At 54.9% G+C, this 19,542-nt stretch overlaps 1 protein-coding gene across 2 annotated transcripts in view; it reads left to right on the forward strand.

Annotated features, from left to right (window-relative positions):
- PLXNA2 (plexin A2) overlaps positions 1 to 19,542 on the forward strand; it is a 141,027-nt gene that overhangs the window by 102,287 nt on the left and 19,198 nt on the right. For both annotated transcript variants that reach the window (XM_086861757.1, XM_086861759.1), the window contains 10 exons: positions 1,430 to 1,526; positions 2,203 to 2,396; positions 7,534 to 7,685; positions 11,113 to 11,230; positions 11,677 to 11,813; positions 14,715 to 14,882; positions 15,399 to 15,492; positions 16,629 to 16,868; positions 17,008 to 17,151; positions 18,231 to 18,465. In XM_086861757.1, the coding sequence (XP_086717883.1) occupies positions 1,430 to 1,526; positions 2,203 to 2,396; positions 7,534 to 7,685; positions 11,113 to 11,230; positions 11,677 to 11,813; positions 14,715 to 14,882; positions 15,399 to 15,492; positions 16,629 to 16,868; positions 17,008 to 17,151; positions 18,231 to 18,465 (1,579 nt within the window). The remainder of the gene's footprint in view (positions 1 to 1,429; positions 1,527 to 2,202; positions 2,397 to 7,533; positions 7,686 to 11,112; positions 11,231 to 11,676; positions 11,814 to 14,714; positions 14,883 to 15,398; positions 15,493 to 16,628; positions 16,869 to 17,007; positions 17,152 to 18,230; positions 18,466 to 19,542) is intronic.

Genomic DNA, 19,542 nt, shown 5'->3' on the forward strand with positions numbered 1-19,542 from the left:
ATCGGGGAGCTGTCAAATCCCAGGTCACGGTGGCTGGATGAATAGAGCAGGGAAGGAGGGGGAAAGGGAAACTGCTGGGGGAGAGGGGAATCACCGGCAGGGAGAGGGGAAACACCCGAGCGATGCTGCCGAGGAGCAGGGCAGGATAATCCCCCTCCCCAGGACAGGGCTCAGCCTCGCCATGGGCACCCCAAAGTCACCCTGGTGGGTACCAAATGGCAAATGCCAGCCCCTCCACCCTGACCCACAGCCAAATTTGTGTCTCCTGCGTCCCTTCACAGCTGGGGGACCAGCAGGGACAAGCGAGGCCCTTCCTCTGCTCACCATGTGCTTGGAAAGGGCCCTGGGCAAACAGGGCACAGCCAGGTTGTTTTCGGCAGCAGAACAGGGTCCACTTGAATATTCAGTGCAGATGGTCTTAAATTGTTAATGAAGTTTTGAATTTTTAAAAGTTTTACTGGGTATTTATACATCACTGGCCGTCTTTGGGCCTCGCAGCTTGGTGGATAATAAATGTATTAATAGTCTATAGTACTTTTCCTACCCAGAGTGATTTATAAGCATTAGAGAAGAACTTTTATTGCTGTTGGGCTGATAGGGAGTGGTAGGGGGAGGATGTCAGGGCCATTCTGGACTCACAGCTTCTTGTTCCACACCAGCTGAACAAAACACAGGCAGGGTGAACCAGTACAGTCAAACGTGAGTTCAAAGTGCACAACTCCAGGGACAGGCAGAGCAGCCTGCCCTGCTTTAATCACCATTCCCTCATCCCAGAGAGGATGGCAATGCTCACTCACCTTTTGAACTCTTTTTAGCAGCTCTTGGCTGACCTAAAGAGAGCACCAGAGCAAGGCCTGGACAATGCTGGGTGTGGGAATGGGAATTTCAGCATCCACTGGGAATTCAGCTGGAGCATCCAGCCTCACTCAGCCACAGCCCCAGGATGTCCATAAGAAGGGGAATAATTCCAGCCAGGCTTGGATCCTGGAGCAGGCTGAAACAGTGGCAGGGGCTCTGCACCATCTATTTTTGCTCAGCTGTTTCCTGTTCCACCTGCAGTGGGATTTTGGAGCTCCCAGTCCCCCTGGGGGGCACAAACTGGGCAAGAAGCAGCCTGAAGGCAGCAGTCCCAGTCTGGTTAACTGGAGGGGCTGTGTTGGTAAGCCAGAGACTGAGTGACGAGAGCAACCACTGTGAGTGGAGTAATTAATCTGTTACCTCTCACAAGGACTTGATCTGATTTAATTATCTCTTCCTGGTGAGGAGAAGGGACTCAAAGCAGAACCCTGGAGATGAAGTGTAAAAATGTGGTGTCTCAGGCACCAGCAGATGTTTTTAAGCAGAGAATGAAGATGGTTTATCTCAAAGAACCCTCTTTGTCTGTGAGGGTTGTCTCCCCAAGCATTTCATTCTGGATCTCACCCCGCAGTACCTCTATGATGGGATGGACATCAGCAACTTGGCAGTGGACTTTGCTGTGGTTTGGAACGGGAACTTCGTCATTGACAACCCGGAGAATCTGAAAGGTAAAATCTGCTTGAGTTGGCTTCAGCTCATGGGTGGTGGGGGGCTGGAGAGGGGGGCAGGGATGGTGTGAGCCCTGAGGACCAGCTTGAGGAGGAGAGCAGCTCCCTGCAGTGTTGGTGCTGCTCTCTGAGCCTTGGTTTAGGAATCCACCTGTGCAGGGGCACCTGCGGCTTGGGGAGCTGTGGTGGGCAACTGCAGGAGCAGCTGTGTCCTGAGGGAATCCCTCAATCCCAACTGTGTCCTGAGGGAATCCCTCAATCCCAACTGTGTCCTGAGGGAATCCCCCAATCCCAACTGTGTCCTGAGGGAATCCCCCAATCCCTGCTTCACTCCAAGGGAATCCCCCAATCCCAACTGTGTCCTGAGGGAATCCCCCAATCCCAACTGTGTCCTGAGGGAATCCCTCAATCCCAACTGTGTCCTGAGGGAATCCCTCAATCCCTGCTTCACTCCAAGGGAATCCCCCAATCCCACCTGTGTCCTGAGGGAATTCCCCAATCCCAGTTTTACCCCAAGGGATCCCCAATCCCAGTATTATCCCAAGGGATCCCCAATCCCAGTTTTACCCCAAGGGATCCCCCAATCCCAGTTGCACCCCAAGGGGATCCCTGACGCCGGCTGTGCCCCGCGGGAGCGCGGCCGTGTCCGAGCCCGTGCTGTGCCCTCTCCCTGCAGTGCACCTGTACAAGTGCGCGGCGCAGCGCGAGAGCTGCGGGCTGTGCCTCAAGGCCGACCCCAAGTTCGAGTGTGGCTGGTGCAGCGGCGAGGCGCGGTGCACCCTGCGGCCCCACTGCGGCTCCCCCGGCGCCCGGCCCTGGCTCGACTGGTCCAGCCACAACGTCAAGTGCTCCAACCCGCGCATCACCGAGGTGAGCCCTGCTCCTCCCTGCGCCCCAAAACCCTCCCAGCCCCGAGAAACGGGGACAAAACGCTCCGGCTGTTCCCGGCAACGCGCTGGCACGTGGCCAGGTGTGCGGCCGCTGCCCCACGGGCGGCTGGCGCTCGCCCGCCCTGCCACCCGCGCAGGGTGACAGCGGGAACGCTAATTAAACAGGGAGCTCATTAGTGTGGAGCTGGTGTTGCTGATATTTCTGTTCAGCCCGCTGAGGGATGCAGAATGTGTCCCAGGAGCGTTTTCACCGGTGGAACTGCGCTCGCTCTGTTAGCGCTGCTATGAGGAGTGACGCTCCCGCCAGGTGGGAGCGGAGGAAGGTTTGGGTTTGTCTGTTCATTAAATCCCCAAAAAGCCTCCCTTCCCTGGGCGTGTACAACACAGGAGGATCAGAGCTGGCTGTTACACCAGTGCTGGTGCCAGAGCTGCTCAGCACCCAAAATCTGCCAGCTGAACCCAAGTGAGTGTGGAAGTCTCCTCTTAAATTAAATTAGTTCCTACACGGGTTTAACTAAACTGGCTCAGCTCCCGTGGGAGGGAGGCATCAACCTCCTTTCATGGAGAGGAGGAAGCACCGAGGCTGCTGCTGCTGCCTCGGGGCAGGCTGGGGCTGACAGGAGAACGATGTTGCTGAGGAGGGTCCATCCATCCTCAGGAACGATAACACCAGGGATGTTTAGGTACTCCTGCCTTAGGCCTTTAGCCCAGCAGTGCTACACCTTTGCTGGGCAGGTGTTTCTCTCGTGTAGGTGTCTCTCTCGTACAGGTGTTTCTCTGTTTCTCTCGTGCAGGTGTTTGTTTCTTTCCTGCAGTGTTTTGTACAGGGCAGAGCGGAGCTGGTGGGAGGTGCTGGGGCTGGTTGTGCAGGGATGGGAAAGCATTAAAAAGGCTTGGAAACCTGTCCTTTTCCTGCTCGGTTTCTTTCCAAGTCCCAGCTGCCCTACCAGGAGATAAAATGATCCTTAAAGGCTTCCCTGGATATTCCCCTTGCCCTGCCATTGGGCAGAACTCAAACTTTCCTTGCCCAAGTTCTGTTCTGCTGCACAAGGTTATGCTACAAGAAACAAAACAGCCTCCACTGAGATTTGCTTCCCCATAAACCATGCAGAAAATTGTCAAGCCAAAGAAATCTTGGAATTATTTATCTGCCCCTCCTTGAGCTGGGCAGAGAAGGGGAAAAACACTGAGCTCCAGCCACCAAGTGACTGCATGTGAGCAGTGCCAGGCTGGCTCCAGCAGCTGGCTGCAGGCAGGGCACTGCCACCAAGTGTTTTATCACTGTCCAACTTGAAAGCAATACTTTTGGGCTCTGTCCAAGGAGAAAAGAGCAGAGCTCTGCTGTTACAGATTTCTTGACTCCATCCCCAGGTCTGTGTCTCAGCCCTCAGAGTGAGGCTGTGGAGGAGACCATGAGACTTTCACAGTTTTTGTTGCTGTTGGGTCCTTTCCCAACTTTGGGGTTTTCTCAGGGTTTTGGGTTCCGTTTTGCAATGCCCAGTGCTGCAGAGCTGTACAGCTGGGAGGACACCCTGCCCTGCTGGCACTGACCTGGCCCTGGAAGGTCCAGAGCTGGCACTGGTGGCACGTCCCCCATCCCCTGGGCGCCAGCAGTGACAGGACTGGGGAGCAGGGTTTGCTCTCATACTGCAGCTCACACTGCAGCCTCAATTACCCAGAGTAAAAAAGCCTTTCATAAGGGCTGGTTTCCACTCCTCCTGCTTCATCTGGCCAGGTTCATTCTTTGTGACCAGCCTGGGGTCAAGGGCCTGGCTCCCAGGCGCCAGTGCCTTCAGGGGATGCATAAATAAGAAGAGATTGTGTCTTAATAGTTCTAAAAGTAAATGAGCAGTGGGGTATTTGCAGTGCTTTCACTGCGTGAGAGGCCCAGCCCTCCCCAGCAATGTCCCTTCAGCAGCTTAAAACTTCCAGCCGGTCTGTGGCCTTAGCAATAAATAAATAAAAATCAGTTTTCTGGTGAGCAAGCGGCGCTCTGATCTCCTATTCATTTATTTGCAGGGCTCATTAATATAACATCAGTGCAACAAACAGCTGAAGGGGGGGCAGTGTCAGGCTGAATAATGGAGTCGCTCTGCTGAGATAACAATTAGGTTCTGAATGTGCCATCAGCTGAGGCAGGGACAAGGAGGGCTCATGCCGGGATGACAATGCTCATGTGCCGCTTCCCCGCTGGGCTCATCAGCTGGGATCCAGAGCTCAGGGCAGGAGAGGAAAAGCACAAAGATGAAGCTGGATGGGGTCTGGGGAGGGGGCAGGGGCTGTGCCATTGATTGGGTGCTCTCTCTGCACCCCAACAGATGCCAAGGGTCGCTGTGCAGGGCTTGTGGCTTCCCCCCAGCTCCCAGCAGCTCCCAGCCAGCCCCGGCTCCAGCTCTCCCCAGCTCCTCTCTGGCTTCTCCTGCAGGCAAAATGTTGCTTCATGTCAGAAAGGCTGGAAGATTCGAGCAGAGAGACGTGACACTGAGAGCATTGATCCCTCATTGCTGGAGCCGTGTCTTCTGCCACTGGGCTGGGGCTCCTGGATCCCTGGGATCCTTGGATTCCAGGCTCAGGGATCCTTGGATTCCAGGCTCAGGGATCCCTTGGATTCCAATCTCTGGGATCCTTGGATTCCAGGCTTAAGGATCCCTTATTTTCCAGCCTTGGGGGTCCCCAGCTTGGTTTCAAGTAAAAAGCAGCAACAAGAGAAGTGCTCTGGAGCATCTGCAGCCCTTCCCTGACCAAGGACAGGGTGTGAGGGTGACCACCCCGCTCATCCCTGTGCCCAACCCGTTTATGAACGGTGCTGCACACCTGACCCATCCTCCCAGCACTGTTACGGTGCTGGATTGGGATTTGTCCCATGCAGTGGGCAGAGGTGACCTGCTCAGAGTAATTCTGCCTCCCACACCCTGCCCAGATCTCAGTGACTTTCAAGCTGCTTCGGTTTAGCAAACAACCTGAAAAAAACTTCATCAGAGGTGCAGATTCCTAAACAGCAAATGTGCAATTCCTGGTTATGGCCTGGCTCTTTCTCAGCTGCCCTTTGCAGGTCCTTTCATCCTCCACAGAGCTCTAAGTGAAAAGCCAGTCTAGTGAAGTGATTTGCTTGAAATTGGGGAATATTTCTTGCTAATCCTGTCTGTCTCAGATGAGAAATCTGGACTGGCAGCCCTGCAGCCTGGGCAGCTCCCAGCATAGCCCAGCTGGGATTAAGGCAGACCACGGGCTGGCTGTGCTGGAGGTGCCTCATCCTCGCCCAGCCAGAAGCCCAGGGATGCTGCTCCGAGGGTCCCCAGCTCTGAGTGCACCGGGACCTTTAAGACTTATCTTCTTTCTGCGATTTTGACTGAATCTCTCCAGCTGTAATTAATTGAATGCATCTGTTCTAACCCTGGGGCTGCTTTATGGCACAGTTACTTCAAAACTGTTCAATTAGTGGCCACTAAAATCTAGGTCGAGTGGAGCTCCATATTGGGGATTTTCCAGGTCAGGACATTTTTAAAATACAGCATCAGCTCGGCTTTGTTCGGGGAGGCCGCTCGGCCCCGCTGCTTCTGCTCAGGTCAGGAAATGGCAAACGGTGGCTCCTTTTTTTTGAGCAGTGATGAGACAATGAGCCCAGCGGGGTAAGTGCTCCAGTAAATGCATTTTAACATCCTCCAGAGCTGAGAAGGACAGTTGTAACTGTCAGCCGAGTTCAGGTGATTCCCAAGCAGTGATGTAAACACTACCAGGCCTCCAGGACTCGGTGTAACACAATCCAGCTCGGTTTTGCAGTGGGTTTATGGGCACGTCGAGCTTCCCAGAGCTAAATGGTACAAGACAGGCCATGGTGTGAGTTACAGGGAACAGCAGCACGACAGGCAGTGCGTGGTGAATAAATTAAAAACCTCCGTCAGGCGGTGGAGGGGAGAGGAAGGTGGAAATTAAAGGATGTGGAGGAAGGAGGGAGTGGCTCGGTGGCTCTGGAGGGTGCGTGGAGTTGGAATAACCTCAGCATGTGAGGCCAAAAATGGGACAGAATGCCCAGGGAAGTGATGGAGGTGGAACAGGCAGCCTAAGGAAGTGCTGGAGTCACCCTGGCAGAGCTCAAAATCCAAGTGGACGTGGCCATGGGTTTAGTGGGGATGGTGGGATTCCATCTTGAAGATCCTGGGTGTCTTTTTGGAGATGCTTTGGGGAACTGGGGACCACAGGAGTGATGGGGACAGGAATGGCAGGTCATGGGGATGTGGTGTGCTGGTGGCACTGGTGTTTGGCCGCTTTCTTCACCCCTGGGAAGGTGGAAAAAACCAACCATCCCTCTGGAGACAGCAAGGAAAAGGTTCTGAGGAGCTCAAGTTTTTTTGCCAAAGACAAGGGTGGAACAAAGAAGCGTAAACAAGATTTATCCATTAAATTAATTAAATTGCGTTATTATGGATTGTGTTTATTTATTAATAACAGCTGCAGCATGGGGAAGATTAGAAACTCACCCAAGAGCAACAACAGAGCGGTGGCAGATTCAGGATAGCTGTCTGAGAGTCCTGGGTCCAAATTTTGTGACCATGCATTATTGAAATTTATACTCCTAATTGAAGAGGAGATTGTCCTTAATGCAAGTCCAGGGAAGCAGGGATGATTATGGCTGAGGCAGGCTATAAACAGGCAGCTTGAAAGCACATACCTCACCCTTTAACATTTTTAAGTCATTTGAGGTGCCAAGTCACTAATAAAATGTGACATTAACATTCAGAGAACAGCCAAGGCAGAAGGTAAAGTTCTCCCAAGCACCAGGCTGCTTCTGGAAGGTGACTTACCCTGTTCTGGATAGGGAAGAGAGGAGCCAGGTTTATCCTTCTGCATGGATTTCTGGGGAATGGCACTGCCCACTCTTCTTGGCCAGCTCAGGGACCTTGGAGTCCTCCCTTGGAGCACAGCACAGATGGATTTCAGCGTCCCTGGGCTCCTCCAGGACATCCAGGAGAGCCATGAGAGGGTGACCCTGGCTGGTTTGGCAGCAGGAGCAGGAGGAGGCTGCAGCACTCCCAGCACAAGTGTTTCCAAGGCAGGGGCTGAAGAAGGAGCGTGGTGGGGATGTCCCCTCACCTTCCCCGTGTTCTGTCTCCCTGCAGATCCTGACGGTGTCGGGGCCCCCGGAAGGAGGGACGAGGGTGACCATCCGTGGTGTGAACCTGGGCCTGGACTTCTCGGAGATCGCGCAGGGGGTGCAGGTGGCTGGGGTGCAGTGCACGCCCCTGCCCGAGCACTACGTCGTGGCTGAGCAGTGAGTGTCCCCTCAGCCATCCCCACCGCATGTCCCCGGGGCTGGGCACCCCACAGGGCTCCTCCCTGACCTCCAGCCAGCACTCAGGAGACCAAAACCTCACCCAGAGCCCCGGCCCCTGCAGGAAGGGCTGTGGAGGTGGCTGTGGGAAGGGATTCCTGCACATTCCTGCACATTCCTGCACATTCCTGCACATTCCTGCACATTCCTGCACATCCCCGCACTCTGGACTCTCTCTGCAGGGGTTAAACAGCCCTTTAAGCTTTCATTAAATGTTCTGTTTCCTTCCACACCGCGGTTCCTGCTTGGCTAAGCACCTTTGCTGATGAGCACCTTGCTGCCGCTCCATGCTCCCCATCCCACTTGGAATTCCGCCGGCGCCGCCGGCTGCGCGCAGCCATTTGTTAGGGGTGACAGCCCCGTAATCCGAGCGGGGCTCCACTGGAGTCAATTCATTTGTTTCACTAAGAAAAATGTCAGCCAAAAATTAGAAAACAGGCCTGTACCAGGGGCTGGGTGAAGGAACCCCACAGCGTGACCCCGCTCCTCTCCTGCCCCGTGGGGCTGTGCCAGGGTGCTCAGAGGCTGCTGGGGTGGGACATACAGGGTGGGACAGGAGAAAAGGTGATGTCTCCCCTTGGGTTGTGTCATCTGCTGGGGAAGAGGATGGTGAATGGTGTTGTGGGAACGGGATGTGGAGGTGGCCAAGATCCCATGGTGGGCCCAGCAGCACAGACCTGCCCCAGCTGAGGGAGCAGCTGCAAGGAGCTGTCCTCTGCTGGGAGATGCATTTGGTGGCTCTCACTGAGACCCCAGAGCAGGGCAAGGACCTGCCACCAGCAGCACGTGGTGGTGTTTGTTGGGTTCTGTCCACTCCATGGTAGCATTGGTTGGGTTTTGTCCACTCATGGTGACGTTGGTTGGGTTTTGTCCACTCATGGTGACGTTGGTTGGGTTTTGTCCACTCCATGGTGGCATTGGTTGGGTTCTGTCCACTCCATGGTAGCATTGGTTGGGTTCTGTCCACTCCATGGTGACTTTGGTTGGGTTCTGTCTACTCCATGGTAGCATTGGTTGGGTTTTGTCCACTCCATGGTGATGTTGGTTGGGTTTTGTCCACTCCATGGTGATGTTGGTTGGGTTTTGTCCACTCCTTGTGTTTCTTTCCCCATGGGGAAGGCAGAAGGGGCATTGCTGACCCCTCTGGAGCAGCAAGGGTCAGTGCAGGGTGCCAGGGAATCTGGGATCTCAGGATGGACGGTGCCTGGGGCTGCTGCAGGAATGGCTCCAAGCATGGCACCGATCCCCATCACTGCGAGCAGTCGGGGCTGTTCTGCTGAGCAGTACTTTGTTATACTTTATTTTTCAAATAAAGGATGGAAGATTATGAAATTATCCCCCTTTGATGGTATGAAACCCTGATTTTATAATCATGACTCTAATTACGGCTCTTGAGCTTTCAAAGTTTGTTAACATCATTAAAACATTTACCCTGGGCAGATAACAGCAAGCGTTTGCATGAGAGCTGCCTTTTAAAGATGAATACAGATAAAAGGACCCTCTTAAGGCTTCTGTGGGCAGACTGAATTCCAAGACTGTAATGACTCTGCCATATGCTCCAGCCCCGCAATCTATCAGCCAGCAATTAGGTTAATGTTGGTGAAAGGGCCACTTAGCCCGGCAATCAGCACCCTACAGCTCTGCCGAATGCAGCGTTTTGTAACAAGGTACCTGCTGGGGATTTGGCTCGGATCAGGACTCGGACCAGGTGTACCCGGTCACTTGTGCCCTGTCCCGTGCCCGTCCCTGCCCGGGCTGTGCTGCAGCTGCTGCTCTGCTGGCAGAGATGAGAATTTGGTGTTTCCTAGGGGCAGAGAGAACCTCCCCTCTCTTCTCCTGCCCGTGGAGTGCCTGGAGTCACTTCCCAGGCTTTGTTTGCCCTGGCCCCAAGCTCAGAGTGGCCTCCTCTCCCCGCTGCTGGTCAGGAGGAGGAGGAGGAGGAGGAGGAGGAGGAGGAGGAGGAGGAGGAGGAGGAGGAGGAGGAGGAGGAGGGATGAGGGAGAGGTGAAGGAATAACAGGCAGAGAGGCGCAGGGGCGATGTCTGGTTGAAAGGCAGAGCGAGGAGCACGTGGCGGAGGAAGGCTCAGAGCTGAGACGCTTCAATCCCTGCTCTCCAAAGGCAGCAGAGCTCTCCAGGCAGCCCCTTTTGATGTGCAGCAATGAGGATGAGCACGTTCCTCCCTTTACCAGCCTGTGTGTATTTCATCGGGCCTCCTGGCATCACCTGCGCACGCGAGCTGCAGCTTCTTTTTTCCTTCAGTCTTCGTGGTTTATTTTATTTTACTTTTTATTTGCGGTGAATTTAATGCTGCTGAAGGCAGCTGGAACGCTGCCTCCCCAAACTGGGGCCTTTTATGTCTTTTTGTGTGATAGGCAGAGGAGTGAGCGCTTCTCTCTTCAGCCTCAGCAGGCAGAAGCTGCTCTGGCTCCTCTCTGGTCCCACTCCCAGGGTCAGATCCACACAGGGATCTCCTCATGGGTGGAACTGCACCTCCAGCCTCAGGCAGGTTACTCCTACCTTCAGCTTTTCACCCCTCAGGCAAATTACCCCTCCTCAAGTCTCCAGTCCTGAGGCGAGTTATTCTCACTCTCACATTTCCAGTCTGGGGCAGGTTCCTCCCACCCTCAGCTTCCCAGTGCCTGCAGGGATGCTCTTGAATTTATCTGCTGTGAGAGCAGGCAGCATCCAGGTCCATCTGGAGAGCTCTGCCAGCTGATGCCCCTCTGAAAACCATCCCCAAACCTGCTGGCATGACTGGCATCCTCTGGATCCATCCCCAGCCGGTGCCACACATCCCCCGTGCCCTGGGATTTGGGGTTGTTCATCCGCAGTGATCAGTCAGGGTTAACCCCAGCAGCTCTCCCTGGCCCTGCAGCTTTCCCAGCCTCGGGGAGCTGAGCTGGACCATGCCAGGAGCCCAGGGCCACTCTCCACCAGCGTGTTTGTGGCAGGCAGCCCTGTCCCCCAGCAGAAGCTGCTCTCCAGGGCTGTCTCTATCATCTCCCAGCAGGTTTCTCCAGTTTTGATTAACTGGGAGTCTGCAGTGTGAGCTGTTCCCTTAATGAACTCATCTGTTACTCTGAGGACTTCGCACTCACTTTGCTACTGGCTAATATATTGCCATTAGTGCTCTGCTTTGCTCTGGAGTTTACAGCTTGTAATAATTATGTCTAATTTTGATTTTTTTTTTCCTTTAAATTACTACATGGGGTAAAAATAGACTCAGTAATTAACTTCTTCCAAAGAGGCAGATATCAAAGTTAAAGAGGTGGGGGCAGGGAAGGAGAAATAAAGGCAGCGTGGAGCTGTGCAGGGCACTGCTGGCACCTCCTGCCAAAGCTTCCCTGCGGCATTTCTGCTTCCAGGATCGTCTGTGAAATGGGGCAGGCGCTTCCAGGGATCAGCTCCGGCCCAGTGCTCCTGTGCATCGGAGAGTGCAAGCCCGAGTTCACGGCCAAGTCGGCGCAGCAGTACATGTTCGTGGTGAGTGTCCTGCTGGGGGACAGGCGTGTGTGCCCCGGGAGCTGAGCGTGCCACATGGAGGGGCTTCAGCTCCACAACACAATCCTGAAATTGCCTTTTTATTCCCTGGGGGTTTCTCCCTGGTGCTGCACAATTTTTGGTGGCGCAGCTTGCAGGATCAAGAGCTCGCCCTGTGAATAACGGGGGCTCCTGGAGCATTTGGGTCCAGCTTTGCACCTCCAGAACAGAGATTATGAAACCAAAGATTGGTTTGGGTTGGGAGGGATCCTCAAAGACCCAGTCCCACCCCTGCCACGGGCAGGGACACCTTCCACTCTCCCAGGTTGCTCCAAGATGCATCCAGCCTGGCCTTGGCCACCCATGGATGTCCTCCTCCGCTGTCACAGGCACCCACAGCAGCTCCTGGCTGCAGCAGGAGCACTGAGTGTGTCCTTTCCTTCCTGCAGACTCCAGCTGTGAGTTTCCTGAGCCCCAGCCGTGGCCCGGAGTCGGGAGGGACCATGGTGACCATCTCTGGCCACTACCTCGGGGCGGGCAGCCGCGTGTCCGTGCTCCTGGGAAACCAGACCTGCGAATTCCACGGGTAAGAGACCAACACAGGCTCCTCCTGCTCCTGTCCCAGCATGGATCTGCTGGAGCTGAATGTGCAAAAATCCATCTGGGAGCCCCTAAGGCTCCCATTCCCTCTTTTATTGCATGAAACCCTCTTCTCTTTTATTGTGATGGAGGCTTGCATGGCAAGGGAGGGATTCATCGGTGTCAGTGCTGTTCGTTATTTCATTTTAATGCTGTTCCAACAGTTACTGCTCTGAAAATCACAGTGAAACACCACTGTGATGGAAATATGCTTATATTGGTCATCAGTTCCTGCCCCCAGCCTGGCTGCCCTGATGAAAATGGAACATTTATAAGAAATATCTCCTTTCTCTCCTCACAGACCTGCATTGCTTTTATTGCAGCCTCACTGTTGCAGGTGCCTCAATCTCCTAAAAACAGTCTGGGATGCTCAGGGGAGAGCAAGGCGAGGGTCTGCTCACACCTCCTTCTGAGGAACTTGCACAGCCATCAGTCTCTGCTGGGATTTCGATGGCAAATTTGCTTTTCCCCCAGCAGTGTAAACACAGAGTTGACATTTGCAGGGTTTAATGGGTTTCCCTGTGGCTTAGTTAAGAAAGAGACGTGTGGTTTACATCTGTGTGTATCAGTACACAGCCCTGCCCACCCTGCTGGCACTGGGCACAGCCTGGGTGGCACCCTGGATCCAAAGGGATTCTTTGGATCCCAGATCCTCACTCAGGCTGCCCAGGAGGAACTGAGGAAGTTTCTGGGAAAACAAAGATCCCTGGAGGTGAATTTCTCATCCAAAAGCCCGAGAGGTTCTTGGATGGGGGAGCTGTGGGCGTTCAGGTGTGGGAGCACACCGGGCTATCAGCGGTGCTTGTTCTGGATCCTGCCCAGGATGGTGCTCAGGACATTCCAGGACCTTCCAGGGCAGCTCCAGGTGGAAGCAGTGTAACCAACCCATCAATATTTCCTCCCACACCCAAAACAACAACACCAAATGGCTCCCTCGGAGACGGGAACAGCGTTACCACCAGCGCAAGGGTAGGATCAGCCTGGAATATCATCCCTGAAAGAGCTGATCCAGGCATCCTGCAGCTGCTGACCTGCTTTGGGTTCCCTGGATGTTCCAGTTGCAGCAGGAAGCTCAGCAAGGCGAGAGCAGGGACTGAGCAGCCCCGTCCCTCACGTGGGGCCACGCCGTGCACTCGCTTTGCTGCGGACTCTTTTGAGGCAATGAACTCCAATTGTACTCCAGGGTGTGGGGGAGCCTGATGAGATGAAGCAGCTCCTAATGAGATTCCCTCTAATTACAGCTTCCCCCATTCTCCCCTCTCTGATCGGAGGAGTGGGTAGATTCACCATGACGACATAATAATAGCACAGAAAGCTAATTAGCTGATCACAGGGAGCCGGGAGCTGCTCTGCCAGCAGCCCTGCGTCACTCCCAGCTCGTGCCAGAGCTGGGCAGGCACGGCAGGGGCTGGGCTGGGCAGCAGCAGGGCAGGGAGGGTGGCAGCAGGGCTGGAAGCTCGTCAGGCTGCACAGAATCATCCTGAGATCAGCACAGGGGCTGGAGAATCCCACTCCTCACACAAGGAAGCCTTCGTGGCTAAGTTAAACCAAGGTGGATGTGATGAAACCAAGTGAGGATGGGAAAAGGAAAAGGAGCAGGGCAGGAAAGGGTAGGGGTGTTATTGCATCAACAGAAATGGTCAAGTACAACTGGTTTGAAGTGTTTCAGGGGGTGGTTTCTGTCCCCTCGGTTGTGGGGGGTGGGATGCCAAGGTGTGAGCTGGGAACATTGTGGTACCTGCTGTTCCAGGCCCTCCTAAATGTCCTTAGAGGTGGTGCATGAAATGCTCCTTAGGGAGGGCAGGGAGTGTGTAGGGACCCCAAAAAGGGTCCACACCTTGTCCCCCTGCCAGGCACAGGCTCAGAGCTTTGCTGGAAGTGGAGCAGAGATGCAGCTGCACCTGAGCCTCAGCCATTCAGGCACCCCCAAAGCCCCTGAGGATGGTGAAGATGGTGAAGGTTGCCCATTCAGGAGTGCCAGGTTTTATTTAAGTGCCAGACTGGCAGTGAGGTGCTGCAGACCTGCCTGCCCTCTCCCCTGGGAGAACCCAAAACTGAAGGAGCCACAGAAAGAACACAGACTGTCCGGTGAGGCAGGGGCAGGTTTGGACAGGAAGGACAACCACAGGTGGCTGTGCAGGAACACTGGCCTGCCAGGGATGTCCCTCCAGCGTTTTTTGTAGGATCAGTGTCCAAGCACCCGTGTGGTTCCTCCCAGCTCTGTTCTGGGTGCTCAGATCTATTCCCCTCTCCATCCCTCCACCCACCAGTGCCTTTGTGCTCTGACAGTGCCTCCCTTCACCGCTGCCTCCACCTTCTCTGGGGCTCTGGTGGCAGCAGATGGTCTGTTGTGTCCAGCCAGCCAGCGCCGAGCCGAGGTCACCCCGCTCTGAAGGGAAGACAAAGCCCAAGGCAGCGGTGCCGGTGCCATCGCCCTTCCCAGGCAGGGGCTGCACGGGGCTTTTGTGCCGCTCACAAGAGCCTGGTGTGTGCTCTGGGGTGGGGAGGGGAAGAATTTGGCTTTTCACTGAGCTCATGCATCCCATTTAAAAGGCAGCCATCTGTTTTCGCACGCCCAGCAGAAGGCAGCGGGTTCAGGGGGAGCTTGGCACAAAGAGGGATTTCAGGGCGGCTGCGCTGCTCTCGCAGTGGGCAGAGCTCGGTGCACAGCTCCCTACCCTTCCCTCCATGCCAAACCCTCCTGCCCACCTCAGGAGCTCCCCAGGCACCAGGCTGGGCTCAGGGATGGAGATGGGAATGAGATCTGAGCTGCCCCAGGACGGGACAAAGGCTGGTTCCTGCCCCCACACCGCCACCCCACTAACAGCACCCGTCTCCCTTTGTGCAGGCGATCCATGAACGAGATTGTTTGTGTGTCAGCGCCCTCAGCCCATGGCCTGGGGGCTGTTCAGGTCTCTGTCAGCGTGGACAGGGCTCAGCTGGAGAGGACTTTGCTGTTCGAGTACATCGATGACCCCAAGGTGCAGCACATCGAGCCCGAGTGGAGCATCGCCAGGTAACAGCTCTGAGCGCCTCCATGGCTCTCCTCCATGGGGCTCCTCAGCACACAGCCAGGCCAAAAAAGGGGCTGTTGGGAAATGCACATCCCACCCAGCATCCTGAACGGGTCAGGGCTGGCCATTCCTGGGGTTTGCATTTCCCGCAGGTCAGGCCTGGGGTTACCAGAGGGGTTGTGTTCAGCCAGCAGCAACAGCAGACCCCGCACCGAGAATCTGGGGGCACAGCCTAAGGCCAGATCAGCCCCTCTGCTGCAGAAGGGCACAGCTGCTCACGAGAGGCTCCTTCTTGTGCTCCTGGAACACAAGAAAGGGAGAAGCTGATGTTAATCAAAAGGCAGCATGAGCAGCGGGATTGCTGCCGCTGCCTCATCACGGGGACATTGCTAAAACCCCTGGGCTGAGCTCATCCTCTCCAGCCTGACCCCACTGGTGGCTGAGCCCCACAGCACCTCAGGCCAGGCTCTGAGCTCAGCCCAGCCCACTCTGAGCAGCCTGTCCTGGCTTCCCCACAGCGGACACACACCCCTGACCGTCACTGGCTCCAACCTGGACGTGATCCAGGAGCCCCGGATCCGCGTCAAGTACAACGGGAAGGAGTTTGTCAACGTGAGTAGGGGCTGTCAGCTGGGAGCCTCCCCCTGGGTGGGGAACGGTGCCTCCCTGGGGAGGTTTGCCATGGCAAAAGCTGCACTGGGGGTGTTTCCTGCACTCCCCCAAACTGGGAACACTGGGAAGAGGGAATTTGGCAGGCGAAAATGTGAATTTACCTCCTTCCCCTACCTGTATTCTTTCAGTCCGTGAGTGAGAAGCTGAGACGAACCCCCAGCTAAATGGGGACTAAGCGAGGTTCCTGAGTGTGCTACAAGTAAGAATTGCACCTCCAGGACCTCAGAAATTATTCTGACCAAAATAAAACTGGAATATATTGTTTCTATGCAGTGATCTCTGTGACTGAGTCTGTATTATCTTGGAAAGGGCAAATCACTTAGCGGTCTTTTCCTATTCCTTTTCTCCCCCTCAAGACCTTTTTCATCTGAGCTCTTTTTAAAAAGACATCTAATTTTGTTGCTAGCAATTGCAGTTATAGCGCTACAAAAATAATTCTGAAGACACAAAATTGAGCGAAATTAAATCTTTCACTTATGGAGGGAGGCCAAATGGCTGGGCTCTTGCTGCTTTACAAGGCAAGAGCCCCATAAATCAGTGATTTCCCTGCTTTGAGGGCTGGAGGAGCTGTGGGTGTCCTCAGCCCAGCAGGAGATGACCTTCATGTTCCCTCCTGCCCACCAGAGTCACAGGATCCATTCCCTTCCCTCGCTGGCATTTGGGAATGGCCTCTAATCACCCATTGCAGCAGGGAACAGGTATTCCCTGTGGGTCTGTTTCTGAGCTAGAGAGGAGGAAAGTGGAAAGAAATGGGAAAAAATAAAGGAAAATAAATGAGAGCTGCTGTGTGAGCCTTTAACTCCACTGAAACACTGCTCATTTTGGGCTCACCTTCCATCTCCACCCCATTGCCTTCGTGCTGGCTGGAGGAGAAGCAAATTACCCCAAACCACGTCTGTAATACCTCACAGAATCAGTAAGGCTGGAAAAGACCTCTGAGATCAGGGAGCATCAAGGCTGGATTAAATATTTCCAGCAAAGCATGAATCCACCGGACTTTCCAGCCAGCAGAGCAGCCCAGCCCAGCTCAGGGCAGAGTGTTCCCTGCTGTGTCTCTGAAATGTCCCCTTCTCCAGGTGTGCAAGGTGGTGAACGCCACAGCCCTGGCCTGCCTGGCGCCGCCGCTGACCGCCGAGTACCGGCCGGGGCTGGACGCCGTGGAGCGGCCGGACGAGTTCGGCTTCATCTTCAACAACGTCCAGTCCCTGCTGGTCTACAACGACACCAAGTTCATCTACTACCCCAACCCCACGTTTGAAATGCTGAGCTCCACCGGGGTGCTGGAGCAGAAGCCAGGCTCCCCCATCATCCTGAAGGTAGGGAGAGCCTCACTCAACCCTGGGGAGCTCACAAAAACCCCAGAGGGAGGGGGTGCCCTAAAGAGAGCCCTGTTGTTTGCGCGAGATGGAAGCTGGAGGAAGGTGCTGCATCTCTGTTGTGTCCTCGTGTCCCCAGGGCAGGAACCTGTGCCCGCCCGCCCCAGGAGGAGCCAAGCTCAACTACACGGTGCTGATCGGGGAGACGCCTTGCGCCGTCACCGTGTCCGAGACACAGCTGCTGTGCGAGCCCCCCACCCTCTCCGGGCAGCACAAAGTGATGGTGAGGGGCCAATGTCCCACCAGCATCCCCTTCCCCTCTCCTCTCCCCCCTTCTCCTCCTTCTCCAGCTCCTTGACTGGCTTGGATACACAATCCCCTGTAGGATTTTAGATTTTATGCGTCTCTAATTGGAAGTAAAATATTGATGTGGGTTAGCATGGAGAGACTTTGTCCTTCCCTGAGAGGAAAATGCCCCTCAGCCCTCTAGAAGGAACAAACCTTTCTGGCAGTGCCTTTGGCACTGGGTGCCAGCCTTCCTCTGGATGAAGTTGAGGCCATTCCCAGTGTTCTCCCTCCTGGAGGGATTTAATCAGCCCACAGAGACAGAACTGGCCTGCCAAGTGGATGGAAAGGTTTTGCCTTTTCCCCAAGCAGGAGCCAGGAACATTTGAACTCCGGAGCGTTGGATCAACAGCCTCATCCAGGATAGCAGTCAGTGCCTCCCTCTGCTCTGGCTTTGGGCATCGCTGCTTCCTCTGCTGCTCTCGCAGACCAAACCCCAGCTGCCGAATTGCCTGAGCAGAGCCCAAATGAGATTGTAATTGTGATTTATTTCCCTTGAAGTTCAGCATCCAAAACATATTCAGATTATCACAGTGTGACTCCCAGAAGCGCAACCTGGCTGAGAGCTGCTCACATCTGTGGCCAGGGCACATCCAAGAAAAGCCTGTCCTGGTGTTAACTCCAGCCTGTTTGCTCCACAGCTTTCACGTGGAGCTTTCTGCTCCCTCCTCTGCTCTGTCCTTGCAGTCACTCCGGTTTCTTGTCAGGGGAATGATCAGGGGCTTGTTCATGTCCGTGGTTTACAAAAAGGAGTTGAAAGCTTAAAAAATGAAAGTCAAATGGAGCCATCAGATAATAAGAGCAAGCCCAGATAGTGAAGGGCTGGCACATTTATCATCGCTTGAAGCCTCCCTGTGTTCACACAAGCAGCCCCCTCTGTGCTTGAAGGCACTTGGGGTTTTCTGCTCCTCAGCAGAGGCGGCTCGGTGCTTCCCGAGGGATCTCAGCCCTGTGCTGGGCAGGATGGGGCACAGGGAGGCTCCCCAAGCTGCTGCTCAGCTGTGCTGTGCCCTGCAGGTGCGTGTTGGGGGGGTCATCTTCTCCCCTGGCTCCGTGAGCATCGTCTCCGACAGCCTCCTGACCCTGCCCGCCATCGTCAGCATCGCGGCCGGCGGCTCGCTGCTCCTCATCATCGTCATCATCGTCCTCATCGCCTACAAGCGCAAGTCCCGTGAGAACGACCTCACCCTCAAGAGGCTGCAGATGCAGATGGACAACCTGGAGTCCCGGGTGGCCCTGGAGTGCAAGGAGGGTCAGTGCTGCCCGGGGCAGGGTGCTCAGCTCCAGGGCTGGGGTCCCAGTTCTGCCCCAGGGGTGCAGTGGGAGCTGGCTGGGTGCTCCTTGGGGGTTTTATGGGTGTTCCTTGGGGTTTGTGGGTTCTCCTTGGGGTTTTATGGGTGTTTCTTGGGGTTTTATGGGTGTTCCTTGGGTTTTATGGGTGTTCCTTGGGGTTTTGTGGCTTTCCCGGGGGGTTCCTAGGCCTGCCCCACCGCGGGAGGGTGGCAGCCAGCAGTGTGTGAGCAGCAGACACGGCGCTGATGTGCAGAGAATGGGATAAGAGCTTGATCCTGGCTCACACTCACGAGCCCCACAGAGCCCTGCTGAGTGTCCCCTTGCCCTGTGGCTTTTGAGTGAGGGGATTTTTAAAAGAGAGGGGGACAGAGGGGGCTCAGAGCCCCAAATAACAGCGTGGGTCCCAGACAGGAGACAGGAGGGCTGGAAAGCTGGGCCAGCCTAAGTGTAAGCCTAGAGCAGCAGGAGCAGGCTTGGGAGGGAGGAAGAAGCTCCTCAAGCATTTGCTTCTGTGAAATTTTGGGTGTTATTTGGAGCACCCAGAGATGCTGCTTGCGAGTTTCCACATGGACAGGTTCCCTTGCACGGAGGCAGCTGAGCCCCCACACCCCACAGGTGAAGGTGGGTTTTTGGGGGGCTGCTGCTGTTGTTTCCTACATCCTCCCACCTGGGAAGGGGCTTGATCAATCAAAGTAAAATAAATAGCTGCACATAGTGAGAGAGAGTTGCATTGGATTTGTTCAGCTGATTTCAAGGGTAGCCTTGAAAGCACAGGGCAAAAATTGAGATATATTCAGGAGAAATCACAGACTTGGCATGGCACAGCCCAGCTGGGGTACAGAGGCTTCCCTGAGCCAGCGTGTCACACTTTGGAGAGGAAACACGAGGAGACACATCCAGCTGTACAACACGGTGTTAGGAGAGGAAGGATAAATCCCTTCCTGACCCCTGCAGCAGCTCAGATTTGATCTGCATCAGATTTGATTATCTTGGCAACTGTTGATAGAGGAGGAAAACAAGAAGAAAGGAAAATAGG

The sequence above is a fragment of the Cyanistes caeruleus genome, chromosome 24 (genome assembly GCF_971803275.1).
Source record: "Cyanistes caeruleus chromosome 24, bCyaCae1.hap1.1, whole genome shotgun sequence".
Classification (NCBI taxonomy): domain Eukaryota; kingdom Metazoa; phylum Chordata; class Aves; order Passeriformes; family Paridae; genus Cyanistes; species Cyanistes caeruleus.